Genomic DNA, 17278 nt, shown 5'->3' on the forward strand with positions numbered 1-17278 from the left:
TCCTTTTCCTTGTGTCTGTATCAATCCTGTGATGGATCCAAATAGCCCCCCCCCCCCTGTTCTAATCAGTGTGAGGAAATCGGGTATTTTTAAATAAAAACGCTTTTGTAAAATTGTACCCCAAGGCGTATTTCTTGTCCCATGTAGTTAGAACTGGTGATTATTGCTATATAGATCCCTGCACTTCCATTATTTATAAGAAAGTGAGAGCGGGTGTTGTTAGCGATACTCTAGGGTACGGCTTTCCATCCCGTACCTTACACCACCAAGAACTGACATGTTTAAAAGTGATTAAAACTAGAGACCCCCGTGGAGAGTATATCTTTGCCTGCTTCAGAGTCAAAGGTAGCAAGGCTGTGCAGACTGTGGGAGCAGTATACAGAATTCCTAACACGGATGTGTCTGAATTCAACTCTAACTTTAGAAATCTAATCCTAGAGAACAGACTGAATAAAAACCATTTAATAATTTCTGGGGATTTTAATATTGATCTCTGCGAGCCTGAGGACCCTCCTGCTGCTAGTTTCCTCAACTGTATGAATTCCTGCTTCCTCATACCCTTAATCACTAGACCTACTGGAATCACTGATAGTACTGCCAAAGCTCTTGATCACATCTGGACCAACATAACCTCTCCACTTACTGCAAGGATAATCACTGAAAGAACCACTGACCATTACACCCACGTTTCTCCTAACCAACATTAACAAACCACCTCTAGATACATGGAAGATAAACTTTGGGCAGCATAATGAAACTTCTATAGGCAATTTTATTGCTGCTGCTGCTAATATCAACTGAGAGACTGAATTAGGTAACATAGGGAACATCAACCTAGGAGTACAAACACTTCTTCAGAAAACTCTCAGCCTTTATAACACCCACTGTCCTATGCTAACTAAACAACTCACAACTAAAAGGCTAAACACTCCTTGGCTTACAAAGGGGATACTTAAATATATTAATAAAAAACATAACCTTGAGAAGAAGTATAGTAATCGTCTCCAAAGAATTTTCAAAGATTTACTTATCAATGCTGTCAAAAATAATTAGGAGAGCCAAAACAAAATACTATGAAAATAAATTCACCTAAATTAAGGGCAACATTAAGAAAACATGGAGCACTATTTCCCAAATATTGGGATCAAAAAAGATTTTGATTAATAAACAAATACTTCTATCCAATGACGATGGTGTGCTTTCAGCCTCTGACACTGATACTGAATTCAATAGATTCTTCTCCTCCATTAGAACATCCCTTGCTCATGATATTCCATCCTCCCTCACTAATATTAAAGACTACCTTACAGGAACCTATCCAGAGTCAATGTACCTAACTCCTGCTAACTCCTCTGATGTTAATGAGGTAATCCTTTCCCTTAAAACTAAGTCAAGCGCCCTTGATGAGATACTATCTCTGATTTACAAAAAACTTCCAGTTTTCTAGCTGCTGCCATTGCATTGCTCTTCAATAAATCACTTGAACTACAAACCTTCCCGGATACTCTAAAAAAGTGAGAGTAACCCCAGTCCATAAATGTGGTGATCTCACTGATGTCAACAATTACAGACCTATATCAATTCTACCAACCTTGTCAAAAATATTTGAAAAGTTAATCTACAAGCAGCTTTACTCTTATCTAGCCAAACACAATATACTTAGCTCTTGCCAATATGGTTTCAAACCCAATAAAAGCACTAACGATACACTGATTAATATTTTTACCTTGATACATACAGCTCTAGATAAAAATGAGTTCCCTGTTGGGTTATTTGTGGACCTACGAAAGGCTTTTGACACTGTCAACCATCAAAACCTTCTTCTTAAATTACATCATTATGGAGTCAGAGGTCACTCCCTGCAATACCTTCAATCTTACCTTACTGACAGGCTCCAGTATGTTTCTGTGAATAATTCCATTTCTCCCACCCTACCCATAAACATTGGTGTTCCTCAGGGCAGCATACTTGGCCCTCTCCTCTTTCTCATCTATATTAATGACATTCCAAATGCCTCATGACACCTCAAACCAATCTTATTTGCTGATGCCACAACCTTCATTTTCTCCAGTCATGACCTTCTTGCTCTAAATGTCACAGTAAATACTGAGCTAAATAAAGTCCATCTTTGGCTAACTGCTAACAAACTCACCCTTAACATTGACAAAACTTTCTATATTTTGTTTGGTAATAAATCCTCAAATGAAATTAACCTAAGAATAAACAATATCCAAATTACTAACAAAGTTGATGGTAAATTCCTTGGTATCCTCATCGATAACAAGCTGAATTTCCAGGGACACATTCTAAATATAGCAAAAAAAGTTTCTAAACCTGTTGGCATTCTTTCTAAGATCAGATATTATGTACCTCGCCCTGCCCTGGTGACGCTCTATTACTCTCTCGTCTATCCTTATCTCAACTATGGTATTTGTGCTTGGGGTTCTACTACCCAAAATCATTTATGTCCTCTAATTACTCAACACAAAGCTGCTATTAGGACAATATCCAACTCTGGCCTCAGACATCACTCGGTACCCCTACTCAAATCTTTGAATATGTTAGATATTAAGTCACTGCACATCCTCTCATGTGTATTCTATATATTTAAAATTCTGAACTGTAATGTCAATCATGACCGTAAAAGCTTCTTAGAAGGTTGTAACAAAACTCATGGGCACCACACAAGAAACAAATACCTATTTGATATTCCAAGAGTATGACTTAATCAAACTAGAAATGCTATACAAATCAAAGGACCCATAATGTGGAATGACCTTCCAATCAAGTCAAAGACTGTACCTCTCTCAACCAGTTTAAGATAAAAACTCAAAACTACCTAATAAACTCCATGTAACCTACCTTACCCCTAAATGTCAACCCATGTCTTATTATTGTAATCAATGTTTTTTGTTGATCAACTTGTATAATTGCTTCTCTCTGCCTTCCCCCCCCCCCCTTTCAACGCAATTTATACTTTAAGCTAAATTACTATTAAGTTTTAGTCTAAGTGTTTTTTTTCCCCCACCTTGCCTGAAACACTATGCGTACTAGTGACTTTAGGTATTGTATGTACTACCTCTATCTTTAAATCCATCATTATGTATGTAACTCAATGGTGCACCCTGTCAGAGTAAATGAGACAAATGTATGTGAATGCATGTGTGTATATATGTATGTATATGCGTGTGTGTATGTATGTGTATGGGTATAAAGTATATATGGAAGCTGATCAGAATTACATTTCACCTTTGTGAATGTACATTAATGACACTATGTAAAAGACACATCAAACACTTTATGTAGGGCATACGTAAATCTGTGTATCTATGCATTTACGTATGTAGGTTAGCTTGGCATTTTAAAAGCACCGAATCACCTTCTGTGGTTGAGTGTTCAATAAACCCTTGAACACTTCTCTAACCCTGTTTAACACTTCTCTAACCCTGTTTAACACTTCTCTAACCCTGTCCATGGAGGACAGAAGAAAATGTATATATGCTGGTTAGCATTGTAAATGTGTGGCCACGTCTGTGGTAGAAAATAATAATAATAAAAAAAAAATGGATGTACCTTTACCTGAATAAAGAATCTGAATCTGATGGTGAGTGTATTATTGACATCAACATGATAGCCCACACATACTAATAGTACAACAAGAATAAAATTGTCCTTACCATCATTAATGGGTAGAAGTTGTGTTTGCTATCGTCCTTGGTAGCCGAGCAGAGACTGGAAGCAGTATTACCTATTAGGGTAAAAAGAAAACAAATTTAAGGTTTCTATGACTAAATTTTTCCCAACAAAACATAGTATATGTTTAGAACATTAAATACTGTAAAAAAATTGGTATTGTGCGACGTTAGGACGCACAATACCAATTAGGACTAGATGTTGGAAATTTCCATCACTGAATACAACACTGTTGTATTCTCATTACTTATTACTAACTCTACTAATTATTGTAGTAAGTAAAATTAACACCACATAGAATTCTCATGTACTAATAATTTCATCTGTGCAGTAGGCTAGAATTCTCACGTCATCCGACGCCAGTATTGCGTCAGATTTCATTACAATAAACACATTATATCCAATGTATCTGAGAATTAAATTCGATTCTCTATAACCAAGGCATTCTGTGTGATAATTAATTACAGATAAATTGACCTCCAACTAAAAGCCGAATAGAGCGTTAGAATCATAGCGGTTATCTAGTAATAAAAGTTAACGTCACAAATGAATGCCATGGAGAGACATTAATTCCTCTCCCTCATATGTTTACTATCACTAAATTGGCAAATAATAATATTTCCCTCTTCTAAATAATAAACCCGTCCTGTCTCCAACATTTCAAACACAAATGCGAGAAATACTAATATTCATCACAATAATTTGTCTAATGAACGCGAGACGCGGCGTGGGTGAGGAGGACCCGCCAGTACACGTGGATGGAAGCTCTCGAGCAGACCTGTCCTCATCGGTCTCACGAGGAGACGCCATTGCCCAGTCATCAGGGTAGACGTTATCCATCCTCAGATGAAAGTCGCCACTGTGAGGCGTGAACAACCTTGCAGATATCTTCAACTGGTGTCGGTGTAACATAAGGAACCTTTTTAATCTGGTTCTTGACTACACGTGACCGGCCAGTGAAGCGCGCCATTATCCAGGATAGGGTAAACCAGAGCCTGGGACGCGAATTTCGGCAATCTTAAAACTTATACAGTGCCCATATTAGCTAAGTATCTTCTCCTTATTTGATGCATCCGGTAAGGTGTAGTGTAGTAGATGGGTGATTGACCGTGACGACGTATACCAACACCAAACCACAGGTCATTACCCATTATCACCTGTAAATCTTAATTTCTTGAACATAGAGATTCAGTAGTTTAATTAGTTGCTACTGTAAATATTTGTTTTGCAGCACGTGAGAAGAATTCTCCCTGCCGCCTTCTCCCATGTTAATCCATCCCACTCGTCAGCCAGCCGAGCCCAGGGAATTAGAGGAAGCATCGTGGCTTACACAAAGGAATCGTCATTAAGCTAAGATTCCTTTGTATTCATTTATTAAATTTCTGAAATTGCTTACATGCAGAATTCCTTTGGATTAACATGTGTTTATTGTGATTATCATTATTATACTCATAATCTATGTTCCCATTCATGGTAATGATATTGGTTTCACTATAATTCATAGGATTAGATTATTATAATTTGGATTAGTGAACGAACCACACTAGTTCCTGGACGTACTGACTTCCAGTAATAACCCCCCAATGTAGGTGTTTGAGGGTTTGATTCATTTAATTATACAGCCCATTAATTATTTCTATGATCATATTCTCTAGTATTTTATCCATAGTTACTGGTTCATCTAGGAATTATCTAATGATCAGAAATTCTCAGTTTCCCTCTTTACTATAAAAGCGGGTGGTCCTTCGTAATTTAATTTACTACATTAATATTTAAATAATCAGATTCAAGCCCCAAATATCCCACATTATGGTCCTTATCGAACCGGATAGGCATTAAATTTATAATTAAAATATTAATCATTAATAACTAATCCTTGTGTGATAGAAGCTAGACTAACTATTTAATTAATTGTGTCAACTAACAGTGTAACACATCAGTTAGCCTAGATCACACTAACATATTGCTACTTTCACCTCATGTATAAGGTAGCTTTAGTGGGTCATAGCCAATTACCCACAACATTTAAACCTACACTTCATACTGAAGTAGAATCTTTAGGTCACCAAGAGCAACAGCTCATAACCTTATGTTAATCACTAACACCAATTAAGTGTTAACCATTTAGGCTATACCAATGTTTCAATGTATGGCTGTCAGCAGACTGTCCATTATAGCCTGAATCCATGTTATAATTACTGATTCACTCAAGTCAGTGGATCATTAACATTTAGGGATCCAGTATACTAATATAAATTACTGTTCTCATACTAGTTAATCATTACTAACCCTAATAACATTTTATTCCACAATTAGGAGTACATTCAGGAGTTAGATACTATTTACGGCAGTAGAATACTTGCCAAACACAATTAATTCCTTTGTGTTCATTTAATTTCTTATACACATAATTATACAAGTGTATATTATATAAAATACAAAAAAAACAAAAACACAGCACAATTATTTGCACATTACTGCACCATAATATAATCTTTGCCAACCTTTATTAGGTAGCAATTTAGGCTGTGATTCTGTTGAATTTGGCACAAGCACAGACTAAATATAGTTGTAGTTTCTTAAGTAGAAATTCTCACGACTAGGCTTGAGCTAGTTAGTGACACATATATTATTCTTTTGTGCTGACCCTATCAAGGGTGGGATTAACCATTTATTGTGTAATTATTTATTGCATATTTCTATGTATGTCTTTGAGTGTTACTGTAAGTCCACTACCCATCCGAGGCTGATTTAGAAGAGCTAAGCTGAGGAACACCTGTAGTGAGACCAAGGTACCACTCAAATCTTAGTTGCTTATTATTAGGTAGGTAGCTAACCTCTAAATGAGGTAAATTACGACCAGCCTCAAGAAATACCAGGTTGTCAATACTTATACCTGCTCTACATCAAGGAGCAGACACCATAGCTATACCACTAGCTACATAAGCCCTATCAGGCTTAATTTACCACAAGAATGAATCCTCTAGAGAGGAAGGCAAGATTCTTGAGAACTCTTCAAGTTCGACTAGGAGAACTGCTTATGAAATGTCATCTCTGTGTAGAAACTGACCCAGGTGACGTCTGCAGACTAGCAAGTTACATAAGGAACGCCATCCAAAAATATGATCATGTAAAGACTGTAATCGAGTCCCACAGGGATTTACTCCAAGTCGGTCATACTGTCTCAGACCACTTACGTCTAACAGAATCTGATCTTGATAACTATGAACATTACGTTCAAACCAGGTTAGACCGATATAAGGAGGTGCTTGCGAGACAAGATATTCCCGAGTGGGTAGATCGAATCATTAATAGACCTACACCTGAGTCAACACTCAGTTCAGATGAAATACTTGAGCTACCTCTAGATGAGGAGAATCCTCTAATTAATACTGATCACTACACAGGATCCACAACTGAAGTTCAACCTTCATTTTCTAACCTCTCATCTAATACAGCTTCATGTGATGATTTGTTTACAGAGTCTGATCAAACTTCAGACCACTCTTCTCCATGTTCCCTGGGTTCTATAAGTACAATACATGAGGCTACTGAATTAACTAGCTTATCACCAGAACCCAGAGAAACAAGTGAAGCTGCAGATGAAACAAGTGAAGCTGCAGATGAAACAAGTGAAGCTGCAATAATCAGTGAATCTGAACCAGAAAATGATAAAGCTAATGCTGCAGCAGCAGTTGAAGCTATAATTAAAGCTGAGGCTAAACAAGAAGCCTTAAGCAACACAAGTAATGGTCACAATTGCTCACCACAGCCTTCTAAAGTAAGTGCTAACAATGAGAAGACTATTATAAACCTTGTGCACCAATTATTAAATTTATCTTCACCAGAACAATCAGTTGACTCCTTACAAGCCTTTAGTTTTCAGCTTGAGTCACTGTAAATTCTTTCAGTAAAGAGGTGGATCACCCAACTACTGAGTGGATGACTAAAATTATCATCCAGAGAAAATTGTCTGGTGACACACTTAATAAATTATATGTATACCAGAATGGTAATACCCTGTCAATGCAGGATATATTTACAGGTTTGCGTAATATGAGCAATCATACAGCAGACCAAGCAATTAATGCTAAATCTGAATGCACCAAAACTGTACCTACATCAGTTTCCTTACCTGAAACTCCTAAAGTGACACTGTCACTAGGTAACAAAGGTGCTAATAATCAATGTAACAACAATCAGTCAAATACTGATTCATCAGTGAGGCCTAAGAGCCCCACAGATGCTCCTAAGAGACCTAATAGTCCAAAGAGCACTCCCAAGAACCTGTTAATGGTTCCCCAGAGTACACCCAGTACTCCCAAGAGAATAAATAACAAGCAAATGCAAGCAGCAAACCATCACAACCTGCAAATACTGTTTTACCTAAACCGGTAACATCTAAACGATCTGTAGGATGGGGAATGTGCTTGTTTTGCAATCAAAAACATTCTCTGTACAAATGTACTAATTATCCTAATAGAGACACAAGAGTCAGACGACTCAAACAGTTACACAAATGTACTAGGTGTCTCAAACCACATAATGTTAACAGCTGTGACACCCCACTGAACACCTGCAATAGGTGTAGAAGGGGCAAGCATCATGCTGCACTGTGCAAATCAGTTAGGACTAATTATGTCAATCCTAGAATAGGACGTAGAGAATCTACACCAGTACAGTGCTGCAAGGTGCGAGATGTGTACAGCGTAACTTCCCAAGCATCTCAAATGGATGCTGCTTTGCCTACTGCCCAACTTCAAGTGAAGAACAGAGGAGCCAAGATCACCATAGGTGGACTATTTGATCAAGGTTCCCAGAGAACTTTCATTACTCAAAGGGCAGCAGAGGCACTTAATTTACAACCAATAGGACAGGTAAAATTAAACTTGTCGGGGTCCATGATAAATCGAGGAACCCATGAATACTCAGTAGTTCAACCGCTTGTACGACTAGGTAGTTATGCCAAGGCTGTCCAAGCCATTGTTGTAGATCAAATACCTTTAGACTTAAATATTAAGGGTCTGGGGTACACAGCCCACTTCCTGCAGGAACGTGAAATTAATTTGGCTGACAACAAGTTAACGTCTGACCGCCTTAACAATGTAGATGTACTAGTAGGAGCCGACTACTATTGCCAGTTCATAACTGGATATGTTAAACGATTGGGAATGAATATGCTCCAATCTGCAGGTGGCTACTTACTTACTGGTAAAGTTCTGAATGTGAACAAGCCTAAACCTGCCAACAATAATAAATTAGTCAGCAGTAAATCAATTCTCCAGCAGCAAGCTAAAAGGAGAAACACAGCTGAGTAATAAACTCAGATTGAATGTAGTGCAATTGATACTCGCCGAGATGTTTCATAGCTCTCAGTGAAAACCAATGGTCCGTATTCAAACAAGTACAAGTCACCACGACCAAACCATTGAATTCACTGCAGACCTAGAATTATTCTCGACAAGTAGTAATTGACCACACTCAGTCTTCCTAGGTAAATTGTAATGTTGGGCTAGAGAATCTAGTACTCCCTAGGTAATTAATAATGTTAGGCTAGAGAATCTAGCACTCAATGCCACTGGCATTTCCTGAATTTAGTAATTCTATGAAGTCATCAAGCAACTTCAGTAATTACAAATTCACTAGGACCACTGGTCCACTATACTTGCGCTTAAAGGTTTGCCAAGAAAACCTTCTTAATACTATGTTTTCTGCACTAAGAGTTAGTGATAAATACTTGCATCAATTAGTTTGAGTTGTTTTTCTTTCGTTTCTGCTTAATTAGTGTAGAAGCGCAGCACGAACAAACTTACAAACTTACTAATACATAAGCGAATTTACAGAGAACTAATATGTTTAATGCATTATCTTTAAACATCGGCATTGTTAATTAACATGCTTCCTGAGCTTAATATAGCTCACCTTAGAATTAACGTAATAATATGAGTGCCTGTTCCCCATGCGTACGAGCTTAATATTGCTCGCCATGACAATCGAACGCTTTAATGTTCCCCATGCCACGAGCACTGCTCGTCATGATAAATTGAATGATGCAAAACTCCACCTCGTTAATTCGAGTTCACTGAACTCACCCTGTTAACTGTTAACGAGCTCACTGCAGCTCACCCTGTCAACACTGTTGACGAGTTCACTGAACTCACCCTGTTAACTGTTAACGAGCTCACTGCAGCTCACCCTGTTAACACTGTTGACGAGTTCACTGTAACTAACCCTGTTTGCACTGCTAATGAGCTCACTGTAGCTAACACTGTTGACGAGTTCACTGTAACTCACCCTGTTAGCACTGCTAACGAGCTCACTGCAGCTCACCCTGTCAACACTGTTGACGAGTTCACTGTAACTCACCCTGTTAGCACTGCTAACGAGCTCACTGCAGCTCACCCTGTCAACACTGTTGACGAGTTCACTGTAACTCACCCTGTTAACACTGCTAACGAGCTCACTGTAGCTCACCCTGTCAACACTGTTGACGAGCTCACTGTAGCTCACCCTGTCAACACTGTTGACGAGTTCACTGTAACTCACCCTGTTAGCACTGCTAACGAGCTCACCATGTTCACGAGTTCAATATAACTCGACCAGTTAATGAGCTCAATACTGCTCACAATGTTAATTCGAGTACATTTTTGCTCACAATTAGCTTAGTCCCTTACTTAGGTAAGTTTAGGGACTTTAGTTAGCGTCAACTGAGTACTAGCCTAATCTGTACTCACCATTAATTACAGTTGACTATACTTATAGAGACTGATTCAATGAACTCAAATTCATGTAAAGGTGATTTCGTACTAACCAGTTTACAGTGTCAAGCCTATGAGCTACCATTTAATTAGCTCATAAGTCAGAATGACTAGGCTACTGATCTCACTGTCGACTCAGAATTTTCCTTGATTTTAATGAATAAACTTTTCAGTTCTCTACTTTTCTATTATTTAGCTAGTTAGCAAATTAGTTGTACCATCAGTCAGCATGACTACTGCACGACAGTGCACATTAAATTCAATTTCCTCATTTGAATTTGGGGTGATCATGATGCTGCGTGATGTTATTGTCTAGTAACTCAATAGTTACAAGTCACAGCGACCCTAGACAGTGACCTCACTGTAGTGTCATAGTCTCCCTTGATCTTAAATGACTAATAATACTTTACTGAATAATCATACAATAGTGTTATCAGTTCTTAGGAACTTATTCTGAGTTTACCTACGATTCAGCAGCTACGTAATACACCATTACATGTCACTGCGACCCTAGTTGTTGAGTTTATTGTGAGCTTTAGAGGGTTCCTGATTACTGATAACTTAATCATTTAATGTTTCAATATTTAATACATGTTTCCACTAAGGGAAACTACAAGCCTATTTTAGTTCTCAACTAAGAGCAATTCTTTAATTATTGTGTAGGCTATAAATAACATGTTTTATTTAACATGTAAATAGCAAGACTCAAGTGCTTGTAAGTCCTTGATAAATACGGGACGTTCGTTATGTGTGTACTAACATACTAACATATTAACATACTAATGTACTAATCTTAATATCACTTCGGGATAGTTCAGTACTCCACAGTACACTACGACCCTAGAATCCTCCCCCCGGAGTTATGTTGGAAATCTCCAACACCGAATACAACACTGTTGTATTCTCATTACTTATTACTAACTCTACTAATTATTGTAGTAAGTAAAATTAACACCACGTAGAATTCTCATGTACTAATAATTTCATCTGTGCAGTAGGCTAGAATTCTCACGTCATCCGACGCCAGTATTGCGTCAGATTTCATTACAATAAACACATTATATCCAATGTATCTGAGAATTAAATTCGATTCTCTATAACCAAGGCATTCTGTGTGATAATTAATTACAGATAAATTGACCTCCAACTAAAAGCCGAATAGAGCGTTAGAATCATAGCGGTTATCTAGTAATAAAAGTTAACGTCACAAGTGAATGCCATGGAGAGACATTAATTCCTCTCCCTCATATGTTTACTATCACTAAATTGGCAAATAATAATATTTCCCTCTTCTAAATAATAAACCCGTCCTGTCTCCAACATTTCAAACACAAATGCGAGAAATACTAATATTCATCACAATAATTTGTCTAATGAACGCGAGACGCGGCGTGGGTGAGGAGGACCCGCCAGTACACGTGGATGGAAGCTCTCGAGCAGACCTGTCCTCATCGTGCTCACGAGGAGACGCCATTGCCCAGTCATCAGGGTAGACGTTATCCATCCTCAGATGAAAGTCGCCACTGTGAGGCGTGAACAACCTTGCAGATAATATCTTCAACTGGTGTCGGTGTAACATAAGGAACCTTTTTAATCTGGTTCTTGACTACACGTGACCGGCCAGTGAAGCGCGCCATTATCCAGGATAGGGTGAAGCCAGAGCCTGGGACGCGAATTTCGGCAATCTTAAAACTTATACAGTGCCCATATTAGCTAAGTATCTTCTCCTTATTTGATGCATCCGGTAAGGTGTAGTGTAGTAGATGGGTGATTGACCGTGACGACGTATACCAACACCAAACCACAGGTCATTACCCATTATCACCTGTAAATCTTAATTTCTTGAACATAGAGATTCAGTAGTTTAATTAGTTGCTACTGTAAATATTTGTTTTGCAGCACGTGAGAAGAATTCTCCCTGCCGCCTTCTCCCATGTTAATCCATCCCACTCGTCAGCCAGCCGAGCCCAGGGAATTAGAGGAAGCATCGTGGCTTACACAAAGGAATCGTCATTAAGCTAAGATTCCTTTGTATTCATTTATTAAATTTCTGAAATTGCTTACATGCAGAATTCCTTTGGATTAACATGTGTTTATTGTGATTATCATTATTATACTCATAATCTATGTTCCCATTCATGGTAATGATATTGGTTTCACTATAATTCATAGGATTAGATTATTATAATTTGGATTAGTGAACGAACCACACTAGTTCCTGGACGTACTGACTTCCAGTAATAACCCCCCAATGTAGGTGTTTGAGGGTTTGATTCATTTAATTATACAGCCCATTAATTATTTCTATGATCATATTCTCTAGTATTTTATCCATAGTTACTGGTTCATCTAGGAATTATCTAATGATCAGAAATTCTCAGTTTCCCTCTTTACTATAAAAGCGGGTGGTCCTTCGTAATTTAATTTACTACATTAATATTTAAATAATCAGATTCAAGCCCCAAATATCCCACACCAGACGTTAGGACCAGACGTTAGGAGAGTGAGCAAGTTTAAAGAGACCGGGTAGGAGTAAGGAGGGTGGGCACGAGTAAGGATGGTGGGCAGGAGTAAGGAGGGTGGGTAGGAGAAAGGAGGGTGGGCACGAGTAAGGATGGCGAGAAGGAGTAAGGAGGGTGGGCAGGAGTAAAGAGGGTGGGCAGGAGTAAGGAGGGTGGGCAGGAGTAGGGAGGCTGGGCACGAGTAAGGAGGGTGGCCAGGAGTAAGGAGGGTGGGCAGGAGTAAGGAGGGTGGGCAGGAGTATGGAGGGTGAGCAGGAGTAAGGAGGGTGGGCAGGAGTAAGGAGGGTGGGCAGGAGTAAGGAGGGTGGGCAGGAGTAAGGAGGGTGGGCAGGAGTAAGGAGGGTGGGCAGGAGTAAGGAGGGTGGGCAGGAGTAAGGAGGGTGGGCAGGAGTAAGGAGGGTAGGCAGGAGTAAGGAGGGTGGGCAGGAGTAAGGAGGGTGGGCAGGAGTAAGGAGGGTGGGTAGGAGTAAGGAGGGTGGGCAGGAGTAAGGAGGGTGGGCAGGAGTAAGGAGGGTGGGCAGGAGTAAGGAGGGTGGGCAGGAGTAAGGAAGGTGGGCAGGAGTAAGGAGGGTGGGCAGGAGTAAGGAGGGTGGGCAGGAGTAAGGAGGGTGGACAGGAGTAAGGAGGGTGGGCAGGAGTAAGGAGGGTGGGCAGGAGTAAGGAAGGTGGGCAGGAGTAAGGAGGGTGGGCAGGAGTAAGGAGGGTGGGCAGGAGTAAGGAGGGTGGGCAGGAGTAAGGAGGGTGGACAGGAGTAAGGAGGAGGATAGGTAGGAGTAAGGAGGGTGGGCAGGAGTAAGGAGGGTGGGCAGGAGTAAGGAGGGTGGGCAGGAGTAAGGAGGGTGGGCAGGAGTAAGGAGGGTGGACAGAAGTAAGGAGGGTGGGCAGGAATAAGGAGGGTGGGCAGGAGTAAGGAGGGTGGGCAGGAGTAAGGAGGGTGGGCAGGAGTAAGGAGGGTGGGCAGGAGTAAGGAGGGTGGGCAGGAGTAAGGAGGGTGGGCAGGAGTAAGGAGGTGGACAGGAGTAAGGAGGAGGATAGGCAGGAGTAAGGAGGGTGGGCAGGAGTAAGGAGGGTGGGCAGGAGTAAGGAGGGTGAGCAGGAGTAAGGAGGGTGGGCAGGAGTAAGGAGGGTGGGCAGGAGTAAGGAGGGTGGACAGGAGTAAGGAGGGTGGGCAGGAGTAAGGAGGGTGGGCAGGAGTAAGGAGGGTGGGCAGGAGTAAGGAGGGTGGCCAGGAGTAAGGAGGTGGACAGGAGTAAGGAGGAGGATAGGCAGGAGTAAGGAGGGTGGGCAGGAGTAAGGAGGGTGGGCAGGAGTAAGGAGGGTGGGCAGGAGTAAGGAGGGTGGGCAGGAGTAAGGAGGGTGGGCAGGAGTAAGGAGGGTGGGCAGGAGTAAGGAGGGTGGGCAGGAGAAAGGAGGGTGGGCAGGAGTAAGGAGGGTGGGCAGGAGTAAGGAGGGTGGGCAGGAGTAAGGAGGGTGGACAGGAGTAAGGAGGGTGGGCAGGAGTAAGGAGGGTGGGCAGGAGTAAGGAGGGTGGGCAGGAGAAAGGAGGGTGGGCAGGAGTAAGGAGGGTGGGCAGGAGTAAGGAGGGTGGGAAGGAGTAAGGAGGGTGGACAGGAGTAAGGAGGGTAGGCAGGAGTAAGGAGGGTGGGCAGGAGTAAGGAGGGTGGGCAGGAGTAAGGAGGGTGGGCAGGAGTAAGGAGGGTGGGCAGGAGTAAGGAGGGTGGGCAGGAGTAAGGAGGGTGGACAGGAGTAAGGAGAAGGATAGGCAGGAGTAAGGAGGGTGGGCAGGAGTAAGGAGGGTGGGCAGGAGTAAGGAGGGTGAGCAGGAGTAAGGAGGGTGGGCAGGAGTAAGGAAAGTGGGCAGGAGTAAGGAGGGTGAGCAGGAGTAAGGAGGGTGGGCAGGAGTAAGGAGGGTGGGCAGGAGTAAGGAGGGTGAGCAGGAGTAAGGAGGGTGGGCAGGAGTAAGGAAAGTGGGCAGGAGTAAGGAGGGTGGGCAGGAGTAAGGAGGGTGGGCAGGAGTAAGGAGGGTGGACAGGAGTAAGGAGGGTGGGCAGGAGTAAGGAGGGTGGCCAGGAGTAAGGAAAGTGGGCAGGAGTAAGGAGGGTGAGCAGGAGTAAGGAGGGTGGGCAGGAGTAAAGAGGATGAGCAGGAGTAAGGAGGGTGGGCAGGAGTAAGGATGGTGGGCAGGAGTAAGGAGGGTGGGCAGGAGTAAGGATGGTGGGCAGGAGTAAGGAGGGTGGGCAGGAGTAAGGAGGGTGGGCAGGAATAAGGAGGGTGGGCAGGAGTAAGGAGGGTGAACATGAGTAAGGAGGGTGGGCAGGAGTAAGGAGGGTGGACATGAGTAAGGAGGGTGGGCAGGAGTAAGGAGGGTGGGCAGGAGTAAGGAGGGTGGGCAGGAATAAGGAGGGTGGCCAGGAGTAAGGAGGGTGGGCAGGAATAAAGAGGGTGGGCTGGAATAAGGAGGGTGGGCAGGAGTAAGGAGGGTGGCCAGGAGTAAGGAGGGTGGGCGAGTAAGGAGGGTAAACAGGAGTAAGGAGGGTTGGCAGCAATAAGGAGGATGGGCAGGAGTAAGGGGGGATGGGCAGGAAAGGGGAAGGGGGTATGGGCGGGTTCTCGGCTGCCTCCCCTCCCTCTCTAACAGCCCACTGTACCCAAGATTAACCATGTAATGTATCAATTATACAATGTATGTATTTGATGTAACTACATAACCTGAGCTTGTAAAAGTACCTTCATCACCTTCAGTGATTAAGTGCTAAATTGCACACTAGTTTCTCTATCAGCTATCTCACCCTGTCAGAGTAAAAGAGACAAATGTATGTGAATGCATGTGTGTGTGTATATATGTATGAATATATGTGTGTGTAATTACTTAAGTGTAATTACCTAAGTGTAGTTACAGGATGAGAGCTACGCTCGTGGTGTCCCGTCTTCCCAGCACTCTTTGTCATACAACACTTTGAAACTACTGACGGTCTTGGCCTCCACCACCTTCTCACTTAACTTGTTCCAACCGTCTACCACTCTATTTGCGAAGGTGAATTTTCTTATATTTCTTCGGCATCTGTGTTTAGCTAGTTTAAATCTATGACCTCTTGTTCTTGAAGTGCCAGGTCTCAGGAAATCTTCCCTGTCGATTTTATCAATTCCTGTTACTATTTTGTATGTAGTGATCATATCACCTCTTTTTCTTCTGTCTTCTAGTTTTGGCATGTTTAATGCTTCTAACCTCTCCTCGTAGCTCTTACCCTTCAGTTCTGGGAGCCACTTAGTAGCATGTCTTTGCACCTTTTCCAGTTTGTTGATGTGCTTCTTAAGATATGGGCACCACACAACAGCTGCATATTCTAGCTTTGGCCTAACAAAAGTCATGAACAATTTCTTTAGTATATCACCATCCATGTATTTAAATGCAATTCTGAAGTTAGAAAGCATAGCATAGGCTCCTTGCACAATATTCTTTATGTGGTCCTCAGGTGATAGTTTTCTATCTAGAACCACCCCTAGATCTCTTTCTTTATCAGAATTCTTTAAAGATTTCTCACATAATATATAGGTTGTGTGGGGTCTATGTTCTCCTATTCCACATTCCATAACATGACATTTATTAACATTAAATTCCATTTGCCAAGTGGTGCTCCATGTACTTATTTTGTCCAGGTCTTCTTGAAGGGCATGACAATCATCTAAATTTCTTATCCTTCCTATAATCTTAGCATCATCAGCAAACATGTTCATATAATTCTGTATACCAACTGGTAGATCATTTATGTACACAATAAACATCACTGGTGTAAGAACTGAACCCTGTGGTACTCCACTTGTGACATTTCTCCATTCCGATACATTGCCTCTGATTACTGCCCTCATTTTTTTATCAGTCAGAAAATTTTTCATCCATGATAGAAGCTTACCTGTCACCCCTCCAATATTTTCCAGTTTCCAGAACAACCTCTTATGTGGAACTCTGTCGAAAGCCTTTTTTAGGTCCAGATAGATGCAGTCAACCCAACCATCTCTTTCCTGTAATATCTCTGTGGCTCGATCATAGAAACTGAGTAAATTCGATACACAGGATCTTCCAGATCGAAAACCATACTGTCTGTCTGATATTATATCATTTCTCTCTAGGTGTTCTACCCATTTAGTTTTGATTAGTTTTTCCAATACTTTCACTATTACACTTGTCAATGATACAGGTATATAATTGAGGGGGTCTTCCCTGCTGCCACTTTTGTAGATTGGAACCATGTTAGCCTGTTTCCACACGTCTGCTACGATTCCTGTACACAGGGATTGTCGGAAAAT

The 17278-nt window shown here is 41.5% G+C and overlaps 1 protein-coding gene across 1 annotated transcript in view; it reads right to left on the reverse strand.

The window, feature by feature from the left end:
• Positions 1-17278, reverse strand: part of LOC123756332 (uncharacterized) — a 128499-nt gene that overhangs the window by 68254 nt on the left and 42967 nt on the right. The window contains exon 2 of the mRNA XM_069337537.1: positions 3678-3748. Coding sequence (XP_069193638.1) covers positions 3678-3683 — 6 coding nt within the window. The 5' untranslated portion in view covers positions 3684-3748. The remainder of the gene's footprint in view (positions 1-3677; positions 3749-17278) is intronic.

Source organism: Procambarus clarkii, chromosome 38, assembly GCF_040958095.1.
Source record: "Procambarus clarkii isolate CNS0578487 chromosome 38, FALCON_Pclarkii_2.0, whole genome shotgun sequence".
NCBI classification, from domain to species: domain Eukaryota; kingdom Metazoa; phylum Arthropoda; class Malacostraca; order Decapoda; family Cambaridae; genus Procambarus; species Procambarus clarkii.